The sequence below is a fragment of the Pseudoliparis swirei genome, chromosome 24, assembly GCF_029220125.1.
Source record: "Pseudoliparis swirei isolate HS2019 ecotype Mariana Trench chromosome 24, NWPU_hadal_v1, whole genome shotgun sequence".
NCBI lineage: Eukaryota > Metazoa > Chordata > Actinopteri > Perciformes > Liparidae > Pseudoliparis > Pseudoliparis swirei.
In genome coordinates, this window is record NC_079411.1 from 4605909 (window position 1) to 4627486 (window position 21578).

The window sequence follows — 21578 nt, forward strand, 5'->3', positions numbered from 1 at the left end:
CTTTTATCCGTTTTGCTTTGTACCTTCTCTCCAAAAATACCGAAAGACCCAGCGTCTCCTAGAGGCCCCATGTGTCCTTTGGGCCCCTCGGGCCCGTCCTCCCCCCGGCCCCCTGTCACTCCGTTGTCTCCGTCGTCCCCTTTGGCGCCCATCTCTCCTTTGGACCCGGCGAAACCGTCCTCCCCCTGCAGACGGGAGGATTTGATTTAGAAACAGAACATACGATCACAGATATATATATATATATATACAGATATATTAAATGTTATTATCAGACATCCTCTCCGTCCCTCTCACCTTTTCACCCTTGCTTCCCTTCAATCCTCTTATTCCGTCGGCTCCCTGTCAAACGGGAGAGAAACCCAAACAGGAAGTCAACAAGACGGCAGGAAATGATGAAACTCCGTTGCTGGCTGTGGATGACATCATCTTCACGAGGAGGCAAGAACGTCAAACCGCGTTGCCATGGAACCTGACAGGCGGCAGGAGAAACAACAAGCTGCTGATCCTTTTGACCACGAGAAGGCGAAGTGTTGACGTCTTGGAGAGTAAACCTCGTTTCCCCTCTTACTCGTCCGTCGTCATCCTCTCATCCGATCTTCCAGCTCTTCCTGGGGGACCCTGATGTGTTTTCCTTTCTTCAATCTTCCTCAAAAGCGGTTCATAAAAAAACTAGAACATTTATTTGAAAATAAAAGAGCAACAGCGGTGGAAAAGGGGTCAACCGTACTGCATATACCTGGGAAATGACCCATAGCATTGGTCGGTATGCTATACAGACGACCCTGATGGGAAACCACGCAAGGTACATAGAGTGTCCGGAGGGCCAATTGGACGCAACCGGAAGATCTCTAATGGGCGGCGCCTGTGGGACCCCTGATCACATGCCCGGACCACTTCGTCTGGCCTCCTTCGACCTTGACGTCTGAGCTCCCTCACTCCATCTCTCACGCTCACTACCCTCACTCGAGACCCCGAGACACTTCAACTCCTTCGCCGGAGTGGGAGTGGCTCGTTGTTATTCTTTTGATTTATAGAATGAGGTTTCAAGAGATTTCTTCAACTACCGTGACAGTCATCAGGGTGAAATCCTAGAGGGGTTAAATTCATCAGGGTGAAATCCAGAGGATCGGTGAAAGTCACGGGGATACTTTGCGTGTGCGTTTCCCACCTTAACTCCTCGTTGTCCGGGGTAACCGACAGGGCCCTGCACTCCCAAAGGACCCTACACAAAGAACACACACACACACACACACATCAGAAGGAATATTTGGACATTTTGGGATCATTAGTTTTCTTGTTGAGACTCAGGCGAGAGCGTTACTATTGAACATGACGCTACAGCCAGCAGCCGGTGTCGGCTTAGCTTAGCACGAAGCTTTAAACTAAATCTACCTCCCGGCTCGTGCCGTATCTTGTCGGTTGAATCCATGGAGCTCCCTGTAACCATAGCAACACAACATGCATACAGCAGACTTACCGGCAGCCCCTTTTCACCCGGAGTGCCTTCTCTTCCGGGGTGACCCTGACGACAAGAAGACGGGTTAATATCTGACGTTAGGCGTGCAGCTGTGACGGTGAAAGTTGGGATGAAGGACGAGGGAATGCTTCGTGTCAATAAGAGTCGCACGAACATGCGTCTACTCACCGAGGGCCCGTCGTTTCCTGGTAAACCGTGGCTCCCCTTCTTCCCTTGAGGCCCCTACGAAGCAAAGATCAGAGGATCCATCTCAACTCCTTCAGCCCACAGGAGAACATCGTAGTACGGGGTTCATCCTCATGTTGACCGATGGATTCCCGTGACTTTTGCGTGACTTTAAACCAAATTAACATGATAAAATATTTGGTGAAATCTCGGTATATACACACGAGTATACGACACAGATGAATGAGAGACAATAGTCTGATTAAAAGCAGAAATATTTATATACATGTTTATTCTTTTAATCAAACTGTGTAAATGAACATCAAATATAACACCTTTTTTAAGACTTTTTCCAAACTTTTGGGATTACATTTTTTTCAAGGACTCTTCCAGGCCTGGAAATAACCAGTTTCCAGGTTTTCCATGACCGTACGAACGCTGGGAATAGAAGCGTCTTACCTTCTCTCCCGGCAGCCCTACTAACCCCTGAGGACCGGGGAAACCCTGGAGGAGAGATGCAGCGTTAGTGTTTCTGTGCGCCACAGAGTTCATTTTGCGGGTATCTGTTCTCTGCTCGCACCAAAATGCCGGGGTTGCCTTGCTGTCCAGGTGCTCCGATGTCCCCCAGTTCTCCCTGTTACAAACAGGAAATAATGTCACGGGAAGATATTTGTGGGCTCATCCGTACTGACAACTACCCGTATGATACTCACGATGTTTCCCTTTGAGCCTTGAACGCCATAAATTCCCCGAATGCCCTGTGGGGAGAGAGAGGAGGAGTTCAGACGAACCGCGTCCTTGAGTGACAGAAACGGAGCGTTTTAATAAAAACTCAAAAGGTCAATCGAGAGGCATCGGTTTGAAAAGCAGACTGCGCGTCGTCAACTCTGTAAAGCAAGCCATTCCCCTGTAGGCTGTTCATTTTCTGCTTGAACCCTCTATTCCTAAAATATATATTTTCCTGTCAGACTAATGAAAATGAATAGAAAGGGGGCATCGCCTTGTATTTCTAACGGAGATGTTCCTGAGGCTTTTCACGCAAACTTGATTAACCTGAAAATGATCAGCCGCCTCCTCGCTTCAGGCATTTAATGCTTAAATAACCAACTCCGAACAGCGACTCTAAAAAATGCAAATTAGAGGGAAAAGAAATGCTCAGTTTGGTTTGCGGAGGTTGTATTTTGGCAGAGAGACGGCAGTTTTATCAGATGAGATAAGAATCCTATGCCATAACGCCACAGTAACATCACCATCTGATATGACACCGCAGCTGTATTAATGTCGGCGGGCACAGCGGTGTTTCCACTGCATGGTGAGATACTTACCGCAATGTTATGTCCTTCGATGCTGCCGAGGAGGGAGATTAATGTGTGTGATTAATGTGTGTGTGTGTGTGTGTGTGTGTGCAGACACTCACAGGCTGGCCCGAGGGCCCGGGACGACCTCTGGGGCCGTTTAGACCTCTGGAACCCTGAAATACACGTCACAGTTCATTTAATATTATAGAGTGTGTGCCCTTGTACTTTTATCTTTGTGGGGACCAATTTGAACAAGGCATCATAAGAATGAGAACCTTTTTATAAAGTACTTTGGCTGATCCTCTTTACTTCAAAGGGTTGTTTAATGATCGAGACTTCGAGGGGACTAAGCATTAATATACTAGTACAGCACATGGGTATCGATTTGTTATGATTGAATGCATGGGGTTTCTTTTATTTGGTTACCGTGTGTAACTTTGTCCATCATGGAATAGAAAGAAAGATTTTAGGAATCATAACTTTAATAGTTTGACATTAGGTGAAATACAGATATGAGAGTTAGATGCAAAGATTCACTCTAGCCTTTTTAGGCTTTCAGACGAGACATAACATGCTGACTGCGGCCCTTTAACGAGCCATCTGGCTAGTCTGACTCAGAGGCTGGTTCCTCTTCTCTTTAGTCTGGTTCGGGTTCACAGTGGACAAATTAAAGCCAGGCCAAAGGAAAACAATAACTTTCTGAAGGAGAAGAAGTAGTGCTCGAATCCCTTCTCCTCCAGTTTATCTGGAACGACTTTAAGAACTATTAGTGTGGACTTTATTTATCATATTCTCCCTGTTCTCTTCGACCCTGACGTCACGCAGACATCAGAGTCAGTACCTGTGTGCGGCTCGACCAACGCAGCCTGTGTTTGGATCGCTTGGTGAGATTAAAGCCACATTAAATCAAATAATCGCGCATTTAAATACCTCATCGCCTGGTTGTCCTCTCGGCCCGTTTGGACCCTCAGCGCCCTTTGAGTGGAAAACACAAACATATCACATCTGGCACTGAAACACAAACCTGCATAAACAATAACAACAACAACAACAACCACAGTGACCTCTCACCCTTTCTCCTGGCTCTCCAGAAGGACCGTGAAGACCCGGCTTTCCCCGTTCCCCCTGACAAAACACACACACACACACATATGGAGGTTAGGGTTAGGGATTATGAATATGCACCACCCACTTATTCAGCCAGGTAACTTACGTTATGTCCTTTGTTTCCAGGGAGACCTGGTAGGCCATCGAAGCCTCTGTCTCCCTGAGAGAAAGACTCAGATTAGTTCATATGTTAGGAGGCGGAGCGGTCAGTAAGTTATCGGTGTGACGGCGGCTCTTCTTCACCTTTCCTCCGAACTCTCCGATCGCACCACGGCCCCCGTCTGTACCCGCTCGACCCTAAAAACCACACACACACACACACACGAGTTAAATAACCGAAGAAAAAGACTATTTGATGACCTTTCTGTACAAGGAGAGCAACAAATAATAAGAGAGAATAATACTGATAAGACAACATGATAATAAGATCACAGAGGATGCTATTTATTGAGAAACAACAGTAAATAGTCTCACTCTTTTCCCAGGTCGTCCGCCCTGACCTGTGAAACCTGTCTGTCCTGGAGGACCCTGTGGGGGGGGGGGGGGGGGGGTGGAAGAGAGCAGCTCAATAGTTGTACAAGAAGCACTGAGGTGCTGAGCTTGTTGCCATGACGAACAGCCGACTCACCGGTGGGCCCGTCTCCCCACTGCCCCCCTTCAGCCCAGAGGGACCTGTTGCACCCTGGGAATGAAAACGTGCAGTTGTTCAAGCAGGTGTGCTGCTTCGGGAGCCGCCGCGTGTTGACATGAATCCACCTATCGGACTTGACCCGAGATCTAAAAAGGCGTCTACTGTCACGGCTTCTGCGGCTGCTGTCATGCAACTCTGCTTTCAGGGTGACGCTTTATTGCACTTAAAATCCTCCAAGTCAACAAATTCCTCATCCTTCACCATATCTCACTCACCAGTGGTCCGGGTCTTCCCCTGAGGCCAAGTGCCCCTGGAGGTCCCTTCATAGACATCTAAAAGAGGAGGAAGGAGTCAGTGACACACTGACACACACACACACACACACACACACACACACACACACTTCAGCGGTCCAGCATGAGCTCTCTGTGTGTTTAAGATGTTGTGTACCTTGGTCTGTTGCAGGATGGCCTGAGCCTGAGCCTGCTGCGCAGAAACCACCTGCGTACCCGTCTTTGAATCACCACTTGACTGGAACTGCACAAACACACACAATATGCTTTTAAGTCAATCTCAATGCCCCACCCAGTGGCCAATATGTAGCACTGCTCTTCAAGTTTTGCATAAAAAGGTGCAGAGGGGGGAAATCAAGGGACAAATCGGAGGCTTCCATGCGGCACAAGAGAAGTTTCTGACTGGTTTGATGAGTAAACGATGTGAGTCACATGAGGGTTAGTGTTAAGGTCAAGGGTCAATTAATTTTAAAGAGGTCATCAAATGACGTCTGACGGATTTGACACAAAGAAATGGACAAAACAAATAATATATATATATATACATACACTGAGGAGCTAAATTGAATGTTTGATTGACACCTATACAGAATCCTGAGCCAGCACATTTCTCAGTTACGACATTCAAACAGTCCCATGCGCCCCGGGGCTCCGTTGAGGGTTAATGGGACCAAATAACTGGGAAAGCAGCACCAGTGCAGCCAGCGAGGCTGCGGGCCACACACACACACACACACACACACACACGTCTCTTTGAGTTACCGGTATGAGCACGATGTTTCCTGGGGGACCCGGTATCCCGTCGACTCCGTTGAGGCCCGGCCGCCCCGACGGGCCCTGAGAGGAGACGGAGGAGGAGGAGGAGGAGGAGGAGGACGGTTATGGACACACGTTTACGCGGAGGTGGACTCAGTCACACACACACACACACACAGCAGACAGAGGGCGGTCCTCACCAGCTCTCCTGGGTCTCCTCGAGGTCCCACCGGTCCCGTGACTCCATAAGGCCCCGCCTCTCCCTGAACACACCGGACCAACACAGTCGAATCCCTCAACAGTGGAATTATAACACACGTGTAATTGCAAGTGTTCCATATGTAAAGCGACTGCAGCGTGACCCCCTTTGACCTCCTCGCCCACATGCAGGTCTCTTGAACACCAAAGACAAGATCCACTCACCTCCGGTCCCGGGGGCCCGTGAGGTCCTGTGAACTGCGTTCCCTGCAGACATTTCACAGAATAAAGCACTTTGTCGGTCTTCTCTGAAGCGGTTTGTTAAGGTGTGCACTTCAAGCGGCTTATGGTGAGATTAGTGCTGAGCCTCTTTAGTGCAAACAAAGTGTTTGTGGCTGCAGGGGTCAAAAGTCTACCAGCTGTTTGAGGAAATACAGAGTACACATGTATCTGTCAGCTTAACGAGTCTCATAATGAAATCCTCTTGAGCTTTTTCTATGTGGTTTAGTACCACGTGCTACAAATCCCAGCTGTGGAGACATTGTTACAGTTTTATTGTGCTTTTGTATTTATGATACGTCAAGTCTTTTATCTGCAAAGTTCTGATTGATTGGAGGTTCAACAGAGGATGTTTGAGGCCAGTACAACAACAACAAATGGTAATTAATGCAATATTTAATGAGCGTAACATTGAACTTTTACAGTTATATATTGTGTTAAATGTTTTTCTATGTGTGAAATGCACCAATTGCTTTTTAATGCATGTGACAAATTAATTCCTTCCTTCAATTCTCGAGGACATCAATTGAGAAATGGTCCAACATGTTGAGCTCTCTGGTTTCTGTTTCCTCTTTGAAGCTGAGAAGTTTAAACTGATTTATTAATCTTTTCAAAGTGCATTAGATCCTCCAGATTCATCGCTGCTCAGCCATATATACGAAGTAGCAGCCATGATAAGAGTTGGTCGGTTTCTTCAAATGCAAAGGAAAAGCACCTCAATCCTTCCTTTTTCCTACCTCCTTTAGCATAGGGTACTCTGAACCATCCTTTACCCAAGGAAAGGAGATAATGGTGTCCCACAATCCTTTGCAGGAGCAACACTTGAAGCATTTAATGCATCCGCCCTCACGTAATAATGACATCATGACGTAGCCTCGTGTAATGCTGCGATCCGTTCAAACGGGGATTCAGGAATGTCCACATTTTCCAGTGGAAAGGTGAAGTCGTCGCCGCAAAGACAGACAAACCTGCACCAGCCTGACCTCAAAATCAAAGATGGCTGCTTTTCGTATCAACAGTACAAAAGTAAACTTTCTGACTCGTTGTACTGGAACGAGGAAAACTCGGCTGCGACGTCATTTCCATCTCGGATAAGTGCTGTCGGATTCTCTTTGCATTGCAATTGTCTTTTCCTAAGTCCTTTCTCTCGTCTTTTCCCTTATAACCTTTCCTTGAACTCGATCGTGCTTTATTTCACTATCTTGTGTGTGTGTGTGTGTGTGTGTGTGTGTGTGTGTTTTCCTTACCGATCCCAAATAGCCCGGCTCTCCTTTCTCTCCTTTCTCTGGAATGTCCTGAAGACAGCAGGAGGGTAAAGACGTGTGAGCAACAGGAGCAGATGAAATACTTCCACACCGTAACTAACTTCTGTACACCGTGGCGTTCGAGGGCCCCGGGCGTTACCTTGGCGTCCACAGAGTGCTCTCGCTCCCTCTCGGCCGGCCCGTAGCGATCGTCGTACTCGTCCTCGTACTCGTACTCGTTCACGTACTCGTTCACGTACTCGTTCACGTGGTACAGATCCGACCCGTTGTCGTAGTCTTCGTACTCTACGACCTGTCCGACAAACGGACAGAGACGAAACGTGAGGGCCGGAAAGACAAAAAAAGACTCAGTCGCGCTCAGAGTCTCACCTCGTACTCCATGACATTGGGCTCTGCCGTCGCCGTGGAAACAGAGAGGTCCTCGTAGAGGTCACTGTAGTCAAACTCCTCCACCTCCTCCATCACGTGCTTCTTGGGCGTTCTCTCCACCTGACGACGATAAAAGGATCAAAGCAGAGATGATGCCCGCGGTAAATTGTGATTATACACACACAGAACATTGAAATGGATTCACAGGTTTATCCACTGTGTGTATACACACACACACACACACACACAATGGATTAACAGGTTTATCCACTGTGTGTATACACACACACACACACAATGGATTAACAGGTTTATTCATTGTGTGTATATACACACTGACTTGTATTACATTAACATGTTAATCCATTTTGTGTGTATATACATACACACATTGTGTATATACACACAATGGATAAACCTGTTAATCCATTGTGTGTATGTATGTATATACACACAATGGATTCACAGGTTTATCCATTGAGTCGTGCCGTAAAGTATAACGCTCCAAATAAAGGCAAAATGATGGCGAGGGAAAAACTGGTATGTTCATTTTCCAAAGGTGTCCCTTGACCTCTCACCTCAAGACATGTGAATGAAAACAAACAACAAATGCAAAAAAGCACATTTATGCATTTGTTATAAAGTTGTTATCTCTTGTTAAAATGTTGCTAAAAGGTCAATATAAATGATCAAATGAACGGTTTTAGGGAAGAGAGGATGCCTCTTAAGGCATCAGAGTGCTGTCACATGAAAGAGGCCATGAAGAAGACTCGGCTGCAGGTCAGCCTTTTCCTTTTCGCTCCTCCAGGAAACGGCTTCACGGCGGTGTCACCAGACAACACATTTATCTGTCGGCCGATTACATTCCTGCTGGTGGAACAATAAAACAATAGAACTCAATAAACCCGTTTAGTCTTGACCTGTAAGCCGTAAATCAAACGGTGGCAGTGGAAGTGGATTTAAAACATTTTAGTGGAGCATTGGCCCAAAGAACAGAGAGAGAAATATATTAAGAGATCTCCGTACACGCTACTGGGATGATTCATGACTTCATCTAAAAATGGAATTATCACGCAGGCGGCGAGGAAATAAAGTGACGCTCCTCAAACTGACGCGTGCTGAATCTCTGACTCTCCGTGGCCTGGACGTTTCCTCGGCGCCCACTGTGATCTTTTGATTTATGTTCGCGGGAGGCTTCTCTCACGAGAATATTTGACTGAAAAATAATTGACCCATCCGTCTTTTTACTTTGTCAGCTCTGCCTTCTGAACGGTCCATAAATACCTGATACCGGTTTCTCCTCTCGCAAACGAAGACCTTAAGGGGCTCCTTTGCTTTTTAGGACGACAGTCTGGATTTACAACATCCAACACCTGAGATGCCTCGCGGCGTTCGCTGAAGTGTGGAACAAACCAGGCCGACTTTAGCGGGGTCCCACATGTGGCTCGTCTCTCTCTCTCTCTCTCTCTCTCTCTCCCTCGGTCTTCTGTGATTGGCTGTGAGGGAGGCTCACCTCCTCGGCCTCTGCTAATATCCCGTCGTAGGGCAAAGAGGCGTCGCAGTCCGGGATGTAGTCCTGACAGTACGTCTCCGCCGCTCTGGGGTCATCGGCGATAAACAGCTGCTGGATGTCTCCCTGTGTCACAACAACAACAACACACACACACACACACACACACACAACTGAGCTGTGACTTGACGTCAGCGGGAGCAGATCAGGAATGCACATCATGTCACCGCTCCTCACTGTCAGTGGTTGGAGCCGTCGGCAGGGACGTGTCAGAGCGCATGGATTTTTTTTCTAATATTTGAAATATTACGACTGTTATCTTATAAAAGCACGTCTAGGTGCGTACATTAATAGAAAACACAGACGTGCGGGATTTGTTTTGAAGCTGCAGACGGCGTCTGAACACGAGCAGAAATCTTGCTTTAAGATAACATCAGATAACATGAAATGAGAATATATATTTGAAAGCAAAAGACCCTTATTGTTTTGAACTGCCATATTCTGCCTGCATTCTGTGTTTTTCTCTCTACGTGAATTAAGACGTTCACGCCATAGGTTGGAGCACGAAAACTGACAAGAAAGCAGGAAATAAGAACATTTGTACGACTACGATAATTATGGCCTTGCCTGACAGACCTGTCATGAGCATCTGTGTCCCGTGTCTTGTCATATCTTAGACTGTGTGTGTTCATTTAGTCAGATCAAAGTGAGTTAAGCATTTGTTTTTGTCGTTGCTCTGCAGTTAATCGTGCCCAGAGCGTCCGTCTCGAGTTGTTCGGTCCACAGACGGACGAGAACTATCTCTCCCTTCTCGCTCACACATACACACACATTTGGAGTCCAAGTCAAACACAGGCGAGGTGCTAAACAGATGGACCAGCTGACACTCGGAAAAAAACAAAAAGGTCAATGGTCACTCTCAGGATCGGCCAAAATGACCTCACACTGCTGAGGACGCAACAGAAACAGAACTCAGCCAACAAAGACTTTACTCAAAGCGCTTATTTGGAGTAATTTGATGCATTCTGTGAGCTTAAGCAGGACTGTGTTACAATCACTGCAATAACTACCGATGAGCTTTCTTTTTACAGCGCTATAAGCCTTTGCATTCGTTTAAAATCCTCTGCAGCTTTGTGAAGTTCATGCACTGAAGGCTTGGCGCTGAGGTAAAGCTGCAGTACGACCTCGCCGCCACTGGAGGGCAGTGTGAGGAGAAAAGCCCTTACCGTCGTTCATTTGATGGATGAATCAAACGAGCAGCAACAAGCCGAGACGCTTCCTCACCAAACACAGTTTCTTTTTTTACACAAGTCAAATAGGTGCAGACTGAAAGTGAGAGAGTGACGTCTCCATGAACTCATCTCCTCCGTGTCTTTTTACACACACACACACACACAATAGATGCGCACACCTCGAACACGTCTTCGTCCAGCAGTCGCGTTCCAAACACCGTGACCCCCTCAGTGCTGACGTGGGGGTCGTGACCTCTGAGCAGGTCCAGGGTCTCCAGTTTGACGCAGTCCAGGTAGAGCGTCACGGACTGCCCCTCCACGCTGTAGGCCACTCTGTGCCACCTGGCAGGAAGCAGGGAAGAAGAAAATCACTTCCTGTCCTGCTTTCTTCCTATCTGTGGAGGTTGTGTGTGAACACTTGAATGCAGGCAAAACAAAAATTAAGTGTGTGCACGGCTGCCTGTGTGTGTGTGTGTGTGTGTGTGTGTGTGTGTTGTGTAGTTACCCACTTGCCATCAGCCAGGTTGATCTTTCTGAAGGTGGGGTACAGCTCCGGAGACGGCTGACCCTCGTGGTTCTCGTACAGGAAGACGGGAGAGCGGCCGACCTCCACGCCCAGCTGCTGTGTGCCCTGAGAGACAGAAGCATGGACGGATTAAGAAACCACGGGCCCCTGGGCCTGGACGTGTCAAGGGCCCCCCCCCCCACCCGCAAAAAAAAAAAGTCAACAAAAAAAAGTCAAAAAAAAAGTCTATTCTTTTTTTTTTATATATAACTTTTTTTTTTTTTTTACATCGCTAACAAAACAGTCCGTATGGAACAACGATACCGGAGCTGAGCAGACAACATAACGCGAATTATATGACCATGACATGAATGACTTAAGCCTAGCATATACCGGCTATGGCGCATCGTGTCATATCATCATATCAATACAAAGTTAATAACAGCGACTTCACGCAGAGGCTCTGGCTTAGGGGCCCCCTGAGCTCATGGGCCCCTGGTGCCGGTAAGCTCGTTCGGTAATCCATCCCTCAGTAGGACTATTGGGGCCCTGTTACTGACATGAATGACTTAAGCCCAGCATATAACGGCTACGGCGCATCGTGTCATATCATCATATTCATATCAATACAATGTTAATCACAGCGACGTCACGCGCGGAGGCTCAGGCCCAGGGGCCCCCTGAGCTCATGGGCCCCTGGGCCCGGTAGGCCCGGTAGGCCCGTTGGTTAATCCATCCCTGGACAGAAGGGATGACGGGGAAGCATCAGCTGGTGTATTCAGGTTCTTTTCATCCATACATCATTGTAGCTGGAATATGGTATTTACATAATAATTGCATGGAGCACTAATGTTGTATTAAAATGATCGTCAACCGGTGACGCTGCAGGGTTCATGGTTGTAGTTTTTTTGTTTGTTTTCATGCTCAAGGTCAGTCGAGCATGTTATAGTATGGCGGACAGGGTTGCCGAAGTATCCGATGAAAGGAAAAGGTTTCCTTTTTGTTGTTGTTGTTGAAGGGTACGTTTGGTTTCGACACCCTGACGTACCTGCGAGTCGTACAGCGAGAGGAGGAAGACCTGGGAGCCTTTTAGAGCCCTGACTGTCGTCATCACTGAGAAGTCCACAGGGAATGGCGAATCTGAAGAAAATGCACACACACACACACACATATATTAGGATGCACACACTGGGTTCTTTCCTCCATCAAACGGGCTCACACAGAGTTCTATTACCAGGGAAGAGTTGATTGGTGGGCGCGCTCAGTTGAATCCTCTTGTCGATCTTGAAGGAGAGGTCCGACACCCCGAGTCCCTGTCTGCTGGTGCACAGTCCGGACTCCAGCGACACGCCCTCCATGTCCTCCGTGAGCTCCAGGACCTTCAGGACGTCGATGGGATTGGCTGCAAAGAGACAAGAAGGGCCGGTGGGTCGGGTGTGCTCATCCTCATCATCCTCACCGGGCCAGCACCTTCGTTTGAGAGGGCATCTCTTGCATGCACCGAGCATTCAAGCTTTAAGCTACTGGAAGAAAAAGACAATCTGATTGTCCTTTCAGACCCAAAATAAAGACACGGACTGAACCGTGGACACGAATGTCTGAATCGGTCGATGTGAAACTGGAAGAGGGTGAAGAGGAAGGGTCAATTAGACGAAAGAAAATCTAACTGAGAGGCGGGAACTTCTATTGGTAAGGGCCAAATTCATGGAACGCCGAGGGAGACTCGGTTGTTTCAGACCAAAAAGCCTTTGGTCGGCGGAGCCCTGGACGGCCTTCTGGATCCCCTCATCAGCACCCTTTGATATGAAAGAAAAAACACACCCACCCTCACACTTCAAAGCTAAAATAAACAAAAGAGATATTGTTGGACTAGGATAATTGAATAAAAGGACAAGATTCCATCATTTTGGCCACTGAGGAAGCTTTTTCAGTCCCTGAGGCTTTCCACGCGGTGAAGACGCCGATGTGGAACCAAGAAAATAAAGTCTTGGATGGAAATCAGAGGATCTGATGTCCGTCTGGAAGATGAGCATCACGTTGTGTTTGTATGTGAGAGGAAAGATCAAACTCTCTCCAGAGCTGTTCTGGCCTCTTTGAGCTCGTTTTGGGGGAGTTGTCCGACTCTAAACCTTCTCCTACCAGCCCAAACCAATAGATTCTGAACAATGGAAGAAACACACAAACTAACCGACAACTTCCCGTGAACGCACGCGGCCGTTTGCCTGCGCGCCGTGACCTCAGAGACATGTGGGCGGCGCCAGCCCTGTAATTAAAGCTACCCTGTAAACAAACTAATGAACTGCTTTAACCCACTCGAGACCACGTGCGCACCTCTTCTTTCCGTCTCCGGATCGTTCTCGGACACATACTTGTTGAAGAAGCTCCGTGTGTTCCTGTGATTGTGGCCATATTGACGATGACGTCAGCAATGACCCAACAAAGTCTAATGCCAGAGGGCAGGAAAGAAAGAAGACACGTGTGCTTCATCGAGAGTTCAGACGTTTCCTAAAGATGTGGCCGGAGCTGCGGCGCGAGCAGAAATGCACCTCGTGTGCACACGCACATCCTCTTGAACACTTTCGGTCACAGAGATCTAAGCGGAACAAGATGGGGCTGTGAAGAAAGAAAAGATGTGCAGCATGTTGAAAGAGAAAAGTGAGAGATGGGGCTAAATGGTAGAAGGAATAAATAGATGGCAGCGCAGAGGGGGGGGCGGGGGGGGGCACGCCTCTACTGGTGTGGCTGCTTTTCACACGTATTTTCTGGGGCTTACGTACACTCTCTATCTGTTCTGCACCTTTCAACACACACACACACACACACACACACTTACAGGTTGGCACAATGTCTGAGTGCCAGATGTGTTTGTCGTCCGGTTGTTCTCGTTTTGTCCGTCTGCCAGCCTCACTGCAGGCATCCAGTCAGCTTGTAACGATGTCTTTCGTCTAATTTACTGTCTCAAACTAAAAAACGACTTTATTGAAACGTGATGTCCGTGTTCACGAGCTGACAATCCTCTCTGGAACGTTTTGGAGGACTGTTGTCTTTTTAGGGATTTGTGTTGTGCAGCTCGCAAACACAAAACATGCACCGGGTCTGCAGTGTGTTGTTTTTTTTGTTGACTATTGTTGTGATTCTTCTATTTCTGTATCCTGTGGTGCAGTTCAAAGCTGTTTTGGCCGACATTGTATTTAATATTTTGCCGGTCTCAGGAACATGAGTGGATCTAATGCGATACACACTGAACACAGAAAACAGACGGGAAATGGAAGGAAAAGGAAAGCCGACCAGCACCTCTGGAGTAAATAAAGCTTTATCTTTGTTTGTTTAATCGAGTCGGCACAAACACCAACTTGTACACATGAAGTGCTGATTGTATGGTCTATCCAGCTGTTTTATGCTAAGCTACGCTAATCGACTGAAGCTTCATATTCACCAAACAGACAACGAACGTGGTATCAATGGGATTCAATTCAATGCATTAATAAAAAATGTAAAAAATATATTTAACAAATATTAATATAAACATTTTTTAAAAGTGGGTTTGCAAAGTATCCGACAAAAACTGCTCCACAAACAGTTTTTTCCAAAATAATTATTATTTATTTGCGCAGCTTTTACTGCCACTAAACCTGCACAACTAAAAGATACAAATGTTTAAAAAGCGTGTAATTCTCAGAGTGGGTCCATGCACCTCAACCTGCTCTGGCAAGCACGGAGCCTCCCGGTGCTCCCGTGTCATCTGCCTGTAATTAAATAAAGTAATAAGCAGTAACAGTGAAATTATTAAAGAGATTTGATGGTAACTGACGCATATTTATAAGAGGTGATGTCACCAGACCTTCCTGGAGGCAGCGGTGATTGCAGACCGGCAAACGCATCGTCACGCCCAAACTGATGTCTTTTAGGATGCATTAAAAACAATCATGCGTAAAGCTCCTATACAGGAACAAAAAGATAGACAATGAAAGGGGAATGTCTTTGTGTGAATCGGACCATGGGTCGGGGCAGACGGCGGTTGCAAGCGGTGCACAGTTCATGGTGCCATGAATAGCCACACAACCATTCTTCATGCATTCGCCCCTCTGTGTTTTTGAGTTTTGGGAAATTAGGGGCGGTGGATCCTGCGCGGTTGTGCTGCTTTTCTATTGGTCCACACATCCAGCCAGGAACTCATATTATTCTTCTCATCTATAACTTTCAGCAAAGCGACAAATAAACTGTGGAATGCTTCCTTTAAAAAGCCTCCCGTTCATTGTATTCTTATTCTAAGAGCTCCGTATTAGAAGTCCTCTCCCACCCCGGAGGTGTTACTCTCCTGGTCAATCTGTCGGGCTGCCGACACTCTTTTTCCCCGAAGCACATGAAACACAGGGCAGCTCCCGGCGTTCAGACATGTTGGAGCCACGGCTCCATGGAAGGTGACACGGCTCCTGACACTCGTGAGCAGCGAGCACCAGGAGAGGGGGTTCGGTCCGACATACCAAGAAATGATTTGACGTCTGAATGCAGCGGAGGACAAGACGAGACACCGCAGCGCGTCATGCTGCTTCCCCGTGCCGACGACTATTAGGAAAGTGGGCCTGTGCGCGCGCACACACACACAGTGTACATAGACTGGGCTTTGCATACACAAAGTGAAGTTGTGGTCGCCGTCGGCTGCTGTTTTCCCGAAGCTCTACGCCGTTCGGGGAAACACGATCAACATGCAGACACATGCGGAGCATGTCAAATATAAGCTTCGACATAAAGCAGAGCAACCGCAGTTATAACAGCGAGATCAACAACCATGTGAAGTGTGACGGATGGATGGATGGATGATGCATGGATGGATATAGACGGACAGACACACGCAAACAGACAGACAGACACACAGACGGATGGATGGATAAATAGATCGATTTTTCATTCACTTCTGAAACATTTGGATGGATGGAATGATGGATGGATGGAAAACGCAAGTGTTGAACTAACAAAATGCGGGCAAAAAAAGTTGAAAGTGTTTTATTAGCGATGTATCTCCGTTCAAAGATGCACACGTGGAGCAGACAAACAAACAACAAACTAAACAGATTGGAAAGACTATGGATTTCCTGGAAACCAGATGTGTGTGTGTGTGTGTGTGTGTGTGTGTGTGTGTGTGTGTGTGTGTGTGTGTGTGTGTGTGTGTGTGTGTGTGTGTGTGTGTGTGTGTGTGTCAGAATGAAGACTGGGGATTTCTTTTGGTGTACATGTGGTGTTGTACATGTTTGTGATTAGTCTGCTTCTGACTGAGTAGTGGTGAAGGTGAAGTATGCATGAACATGTCAGAAACAAGAACTAATGTTTGGCTGAGCCTCCTAACACACACACACACACACAGGATTTCAGATCCCCTACAGAGAATTTGCCCCAGGTGCCTGCCTCTCTCTCTCTCTCTCTCAAACACCCGACATGACTCTCCTCACACTCTCTCTCTCACACACACACACACACACACACACACACACACACACACACACACACACACACACACACACACACACACACACACACACACACACACACACACACACACACACACACACACACACACACACACACACACACACATTTTCTTCGATGAATCCTTCATATTAGTGGCCGAGAGGGTGAAGAAAAAGCTTGCAGACAGACATAAATGTGCTATCTTTTTAGGAATCTGAGGCACTCGCGCATCATTTTCAAGTCCCAACAACTCGAGGCCCAAAAGAATTACGTGATATCTCACAGACGTTCAAACCAAAAGTCGACTCTTCCCCTCGAGCACGGATCAAAAACGGCTGCAATATGTCAGACTCGGGGCTCCAACTCTTCACGGGCAGATACGCGTTGCTTTGTGCCTCCATGTTATTGTTGGATGTGGCATCACACAGTGTGTTTTTTATTTATTTTGGGAGAACAAAGAGTGAGCTCATTATCTAAGAACAAACAGACCTCGGCTAAAGTGATACAGAATCATAAACTTTTTAATCATAAACCTTTCTGAACATGTCTGTTTCACCTCGCGGCGTGTTTGAGTGACGTGAATCACTTCATCGAACCCGAGAAATGCATGGAGCGACGGATTTACATCCCGTGTCAAGTCAAATTTATTATCCGCGCGTCGTGAAAGACGCGTGACGAAATACTTCAAAGTAAAAGCCCTCGTAATGCGGTGAGGAATATTTCACGATCATCGCATTAAACACGATGAAATTACCGTTTCAAGTAGAAACAAGCAAAGAGATACGACCCGCACGCCCCGTGGGATCACTGAAGCTCGTGTGCTCCTTCGAGTCATTTCAGTCACACATCGCGACGCGTTCATCGCTCCCGAGTCGTCTCATAAATCGTCGGCCTCCTCACTCTAACTATGAACGTTTTGTTAATTTCCGCTTGTTAAATGTCTTTTCAAAATAAACTACGTGTTCACAGGGAACGCCTCGGAAAAGGTTTTGCACAACATCGTGTTTTGGGTTGATCTACATTTCCGAAAGCGCGTTACGCAACATGTCATACGTCCGCGATGTCGATATCGTGACTTAAACCTCCACGTTGACTTGACGGTGGGATGGCGATCAGGCCGCATCTTCACGCGTGAACGTGGCTCCGATCATTCGGTTCTTTCTGCTCTATTTGATGATTTCCAATTGGAAATTATTTACAGAGACAATTTCGGTTATCTCCAGACTCCTTTTGAGTCTTGTTTTCAGTTAAAGGACCGGGTCTGGAATACATTCAAAAGCTGGTGTTGACTGGGCCTGTTATATTTTGACCCGAAGAAATATATAAAAATTGCAAAAAACTGCTTGAACTGTATTCCGGGTCGTGTTTTTTGCTTTGTATCCTACGTACGTTTTGCAGTGGAGGAACGAGCTAGCCAGCTGAACCCCTTATTGCTGAAGTTGTCCCGACGCTATTAGAGTGGACCCAAAAGCACGACTCAGACAGGAGTAACAAAGATTACTGTCTTTGGTTGGAAACAGGCTGGGTCAAAACCGGGAGATCAGTCGAAGAAGCAAACAAGTCCAAAAAGGGGCGGGGCAGAGAATCAGAGGTCAGGGCAAGCAGGGTCAGGAAAATACTCTAATAACACTGGAGAACTTGGCACAAAAACACAAGACAAACTGGCAGAGGACAAGTGGAAGTGAGGGAGCTACATAGTGAGGGACTAATGAGGGGATGGGCTGCAGGTGAGAAGGGCGTGAGGACCAGGTGAAGGGAATGAGGGACTAACGAGGTGATCAGAGGCAGGTGAGAAGGGCGTGAGGACCAGGTGAAGGGAATGAGGTACTAACGAGGTGATCAGAGGCAGGTGAGGGGAGTTGGACTGACGAGATGGTGTGACAGGATGAAAACAACTATTACAAAAAGGAAGGCGTGGAGCTAAACTGTTACAGAAGTAGTAGAACTAAAATACTGAGTAAAGGGGATCCTACGCTACAACCGGCAATCAAAGAACGAAGAACCTGACACCTGAGTCAATGTATGTAATGTTTGCTGTAAACTGGGACCAATCTCATTTAAATGATCGATTTTTAAGAATAAATAGTTTGATAAATGGCACCAAAAGGAAAAGAGACTGAGGGTCCACGCACGCAGCGCTGTGAGGCTGCACAGACGCTGTGATGTTTAGACACAATGACAGTTTACCATGTTCAACGTCTTGGTTTACCGGGTTGGAATGAAAACATTTGCACTTTAGCACGAATGTTTATGACAAGACGTTGGTCATAAAGCAAAGAGTGGTACACGAGGAATATATGAAGGAAATGTCGTGGCAGAAATGAGTATTTCAGACTAAAGTGGATTTAAAGACAATGTCATTAATTATGTTTATTCCCTATCTATCGCCAAATGAGGTAACGCAATCGTGATTGAGCCTATCATAATACTATTTTTCATAGTGTATTATAATATCCATAATTGTAATACATTATAATCTTTGCATTGAGCAGTTAAAAAGTATGATACTTGACCTTATAAGTCATTAGAAAATGCTTTATAATGTGTTGTGAATATTGTTATAAAGCTTTATAAATATGTATACTGCTTATAACTATAATGAAACAGTTCTATACGCAGATTTTAACACATTATACATACGTTTATATTAGTGCTGTGAAAAATAACGCGTTAATTCAATTAATTCAATTACAGGTTTAACTAGTTTTTTTTTTTTTTACGCATTTAACGCATGCGCAGAATGAGCTTCCAATCCGTCTGTTGTTGGTCGTCGGGACGAAAAAAAAGTCACTTGCAAAATGAGCTTCCAATACACCACTTCAATCTGAACTCTGTCCGCTCTCATGCAGACGGTCTGTTCATCGGTAATGATCCTTCCGCAGGTTCACCTACGGAAACCTTGTTACGACTTTTACTTCCTGTAGATCAGGGTCTCAACACGTCGATCGCGACCTGCCAGTCGATCGCGGCGTAGTGTCGGTAGATCGCATGACATTAAAAAGATTGGCCCGCCCCTGACATGTTCTCTAGAGCACGTCTTTGTTCTTTTATTAAACTAAACATCTGTTGTTGATCGTATCTCCACAGCAGCATGTCATTTCTGTCTACGCGTTGCGTTAACACTTATCGATCTCCGTCTCGCGCGCCACAGAGCTCCGTGCGCGCATCGACCGAGCAAAAAAAGTCACTTGTCACTCTGTCCACCTTTAGATTGTATCATGGTGGAGTTAATGGTTGACAAACAAGAGAAAAATGCTCTGTTTAACCCTCCTGTTACCTTTACATTTACTAACATATTTTACCCTCGGGGTCAATTTGACCCCAGCAATTAAAACCTCCAGAAAATTATTAGAATTAATATTGCTTCCCAAGTTTAAGTGTGAGGTACTTTATGTTTGTTTGTTGACTACCTAAATAGCCCTTTAAATAAATAGAAAAGTTGATATTTCTGATATGTTTGACAGTGAAAAACAGCCTGGGGTCAAATTGACCCCAAAGAACACCGACATTAAACATTGAATGGGGTCAAATTGACCCGAAAGGTAACAGGAGGGTTAAACATTCTGTTTAGGATGAAGATGTATTAATGTTCCATATGGAAGAAAACTGCTAAATAACTGCTGAGTTGCAGCACCATTGTATAGAAGAATGTATAAATGTATATATCCGTCTTTTGTCATAAATCTCTATGTTCTCACAAAATATACCGAGAATATCGGTAATATGTGATTAATCATGATTAATCCACAAAAACCTGTGATTAATCCGATTATATATTTTAATCGTTTCACAGCCCTAGTTTATATGAATTGTAGACGTGAGCGTCGTAGAAATTAAGCGGTCGCTACGGCTGACAAAACGTAGAAAAGAGTGTTGACGACAACGATGGAACTAAAAAACGTTAAAAACACACAGGGGACAATATTTCGATCGGCAGGAAGTGAAATTCCAAAACACGCCAAACACACCTTACAGCTGTAAAAACGTATCACTTGATTTATTACCTCAGTAAACATTGTAAACAAGAGTCGTGTGGTCTGAATCTCTAGTTTAAACGTTTCTACAACACAGCATGAGGCTCATTGAGTAAATTGTCGACCTTAAAGCAGGTGTATTCTTTAGGGCGAGGCGACGTTGGGATTGACAGGTTCCTACTTGAGATGTACACAGCGTCTATATGCGACTCCTCCGCAGTCCAAATATGGTCGCTTCTGCTCGCTGGTTGCATGAAAAAACAAGATGGCGGCGACCAAAACGCAGAAATCGAGGCTTCAAAACGTCTGTCCACAAACCAATGGGCGACCACTATATCCACTTCTTCTATACAGTTATATACAAAGCGTAAACACTGTATTTTACTCATGTTTATTGTAAAGGGAGTGGGGTCTCTACACTTGACCACCTCCCACAAGAACCTGTGTCGTATTCCTGGTCTCGGTGCCTCCAAGGAAAGAATAAATGGCCGTTCCATATCGAGGAGGAAGGGGCGAAAAATGTTGAAGCAAACGCTCGGCATCTTACGATAGCTGGTAACATGTTTCCTTCCACGCTCACCATGTTCATTTGGTGTGTAGCGTGCCAACATATTAACATTAAGTTGTAAATATCCTTCAGTGGAAGCACAAAGCTGAAGACATTTTTTTTCTTCTACTAATAATTTATTGAGTCTGAGCACACAGGACTCGTGTTTTTTGCCATATAGTAATAAAACAGTACAGTATAGTAATAAAACAGTAACATATAGTAACTAGAATGGGCACTCGGTAGAGCGCATACCTTCGCATATCACAAGATTGGGCATTGAATTATGAACATGTTGGCATTAGTTGCATGCCAATTGGATGAAAATTGACCGCGCTATGGTAAAAAGAAGATGTTGACCTTTTCATGACCTTGACATTGACCTTTGACCCGATCAATCCCAAAATCTAATCAAATGGTCCCCGGATAATAACCAATCATCCCACCACATTTCATGCGATTCGGTTTTGTAGCGGCGTTCCGTCGTTGTTTTCTTAATCCGC

At 46.0% G+C, this 21578-nt stretch overlaps 1 protein-coding gene across 1 annotated transcript in view; it reads right to left on the reverse strand.

Annotated features, from left to right (window-relative positions):
• Positions 1 to 21578, reverse strand: part of LOC130190098 (collagen alpha-1(XI) chain-like) — a 50218-nt gene that overhangs the window by 17970 nt on the left and 10670 nt on the right. The window contains 28 exon segments of the mRNA XM_056409293.1: positions 24 to 185; positions 298 to 342; positions 1172 to 1225; positions 1481 to 1525; positions 1649 to 1702; positions 2105 to 2149; positions 2226 to 2279; positions 2359 to 2403; positions 3063 to 3116; positions 3874 to 3918; positions 4015 to 4068; positions 4157 to 4210; positions 4294 to 4347; positions 4525 to 4578; positions 4679 to 4732; positions 4957 to 5013; positions 5132 to 5218; positions 5737 to 5811; positions 5931 to 5993; positions 6154 to 6195; positions 7455 to 7502; positions 7612 to 7764; positions 7842 to 7961; positions 9355 to 9477; positions 10763 to 10925; positions 11093 to 11214; positions 12137 to 12228; positions 12323 to 12490. Of these exon segments, the coding sequence (XP_056265268.1) occupies positions 24 to 185; positions 298 to 342; positions 1172 to 1225; positions 1481 to 1525; positions 1649 to 1702; positions 2105 to 2149; positions 2226 to 2279; positions 2359 to 2403; positions 3063 to 3116; positions 3874 to 3918; positions 4015 to 4068; positions 4157 to 4210; positions 4294 to 4347; positions 4525 to 4578; positions 4679 to 4732; positions 4957 to 5013; positions 5132 to 5218; positions 5737 to 5811; positions 5931 to 5993; positions 6154 to 6195; positions 7455 to 7502; positions 7612 to 7764; positions 7842 to 7961; positions 9355 to 9477; positions 10763 to 10925; positions 11093 to 11214; positions 12137 to 12228; positions 12323 to 12490 (2186 nt within the window).